The following is a 1,903-nucleotide window of genomic DNA, read 5'->3' on the forward strand; positions in this document are numbered from 1 at the left end:
TGTGTGTGTGTGTGTGTGTGTACGAGAGGGTTCAAGAAGTCTACATAGTCACCATGCAGAGTAACACATTTCTGCAACCTCTCTTTGACCTGCAAAAGTACTTGAATAAAAAAAAGACCCAGAATGGGCCCTAACCTGTCTTCCACAGCTTCAATGGCGTCCTCATTGTCATGGAAACGACGTCCTTTCAGTGATTTTTTAAATTCAGGAAACAGAAAAAGTCGGAAGGGGCTGGGTCTGGTGAATAAGCTGGGTGTGGCAGGATTTCAAAGCTGTACTTGGTCTGCTGTCTGGACTGCTTGTTGTGCCTTGTGCGCAGGGGCGTTGTCCGCCAGTAGGAAGACCCCATTACGGAGTTTTCTACGCGTTTTTCTCACCAATTCGGACCTCAATTTTATCAGCAAACCCCTTTCTCCCCTCAGATGCACCAACGGCTTCGTGACCATCTACTCCCAGCTAGAGCACGAGTCGGACGACCTCCTAGAAGCTTCCTCCTCTCCCCCCCTCTCCCACTCACTCACCCACTCTGTCTCTCCTTCTCCCCCCCCCTCTCTCCAATTAACTCACCTCTCTACCTCTCCTTCTTTCTCTCCCCCAAGATATTATACCAAAAACTTCGTGACCATCTACTCCCAGTTAAAACTCGAGTCCTCCTCCTCCTCCCCCTCCCCCTCCTCCTCCTCCTCCTCCTCCTCCTCCACTTTCCTTTCCCTTCCTCCCTCACTAACTCACCCTCTCTACTGCTCCCTCTTTCTCCCCCTCAATGCACCAACGACTTCTTGACCATCTACTCCCAGCTAAAGCACGAGATGGACGACCTTCCAGAAGCTTCCTCCTCTTCCCCTCTTCCCCCTTCCGTCTCTACTTCGTCATCTCTCTCTCTCCCCTCTCTCCCACTCACTAACCCTCTCTACCTCTCCCTCTCTCTCCCCCTCAGATGCACCAACGACTTCGTGACCATATACTCCCAGCTAGAGCACGAGTCTGACGATCTTCTGGAGGCCAAAGACACGGGTCCGTTCTGCGGCGAGGCCAAGGAAGATCTCCCAGACCTGGTGGTGTCCACAAAGAACATTCTGGTCATCTGGTTCTACTCCAATCACGAAAAGAGCAGGGGCGGCTTCCAGGGCAAGTGGGCCTTCATCAATGCCAGTAAGTTGCACGTTTCGCTTCCTTTAGAGTTTTGTTGTTTAAAAAAATGAATAATGATAATTATTTTTGGCGGGTTTTATGACTGGTAATTTTTCTCTTTCAGATTTCTATTTTTACCCGTTATCCTCCTTACCATCCGCAGTTTTTAGCCCTTTCTATTCTTCATCCTCCTCCTCGTCTTTCTTTTATACTCCTTCTCCTCCTCCTCTTTCTTGTTTTTCTTTTCCTCCTCCTCCTCCTCCTCCTCCTCCTCCTCCTTTCTGGGAAAGTGGGCATGTATATATTTAGGGAATGGTGTTCTTGTACTGATTTCGTAACATTTCTTATTTCAATTTCATGTTGTCCCTTGCATCCTTTTCAGCAGTGTAACCTTAAAACATTCCTCTTTCCTCTTTGTTAAGATAATATCATAATAGCTCTACTTTACAATACTTCACATCCTGTATAGAAAATGTATAATACGCTACAATGTTGGATTAACATTCTAAAGATATCACTATTACAGTAAATCTACTCTGTTATACCACGTGTTTTTGAGAAAGTATAATGATAATAATACAATATTATTGCTTTGCTGGATTACCATTCTTGGGATTTCACCATTTTGACAAATTTATCTTCTCGCCTCTTTTTGAGAAAATATCATAACAGGTTTATTTTATTCCCCTGCAATGATGGAAGAGCATTTTCAGGTTCAAAAGCGCCATGGATGTTTGAATTGTCTGATGTATGTGTGTGTGTGTGTGGGGGG

General features: G+C 45.6%; 1 protein-coding gene across 1 annotated transcript in view; it reads left to right on the plus strand.

Moving 5' to 3' along the window:
* Positions 1–937: 937 nt before the first annotated feature.
* LOC101853284 (cubilin) overlaps positions 938–1,903 on the plus strand; it is a gene marked incomplete at its 5' end in the record, with an annotated part of 32,082 nt that continues 31,116 nt past the window's right edge. Inside the window, 1 exon segment of the mRNA XM_013090782.2 lies at positions 938–1,152. Coding sequence (XP_012946236.1) covers positions 938–1,152 — 215 coding nt within the window.

This window comes from Aplysia californica, unplaced genomic scaffold (genome assembly GCF_000002075.1).
Source record: "Aplysia californica isolate F4 #8 unplaced genomic scaffold, AplCal3.0 scaffold01508, whole genome shotgun sequence".
In the NCBI taxonomy this organism is placed as follows: domain Eukaryota; kingdom Metazoa; phylum Mollusca; class Gastropoda; order Aplysiida; family Aplysiidae; genus Aplysia; species Aplysia californica.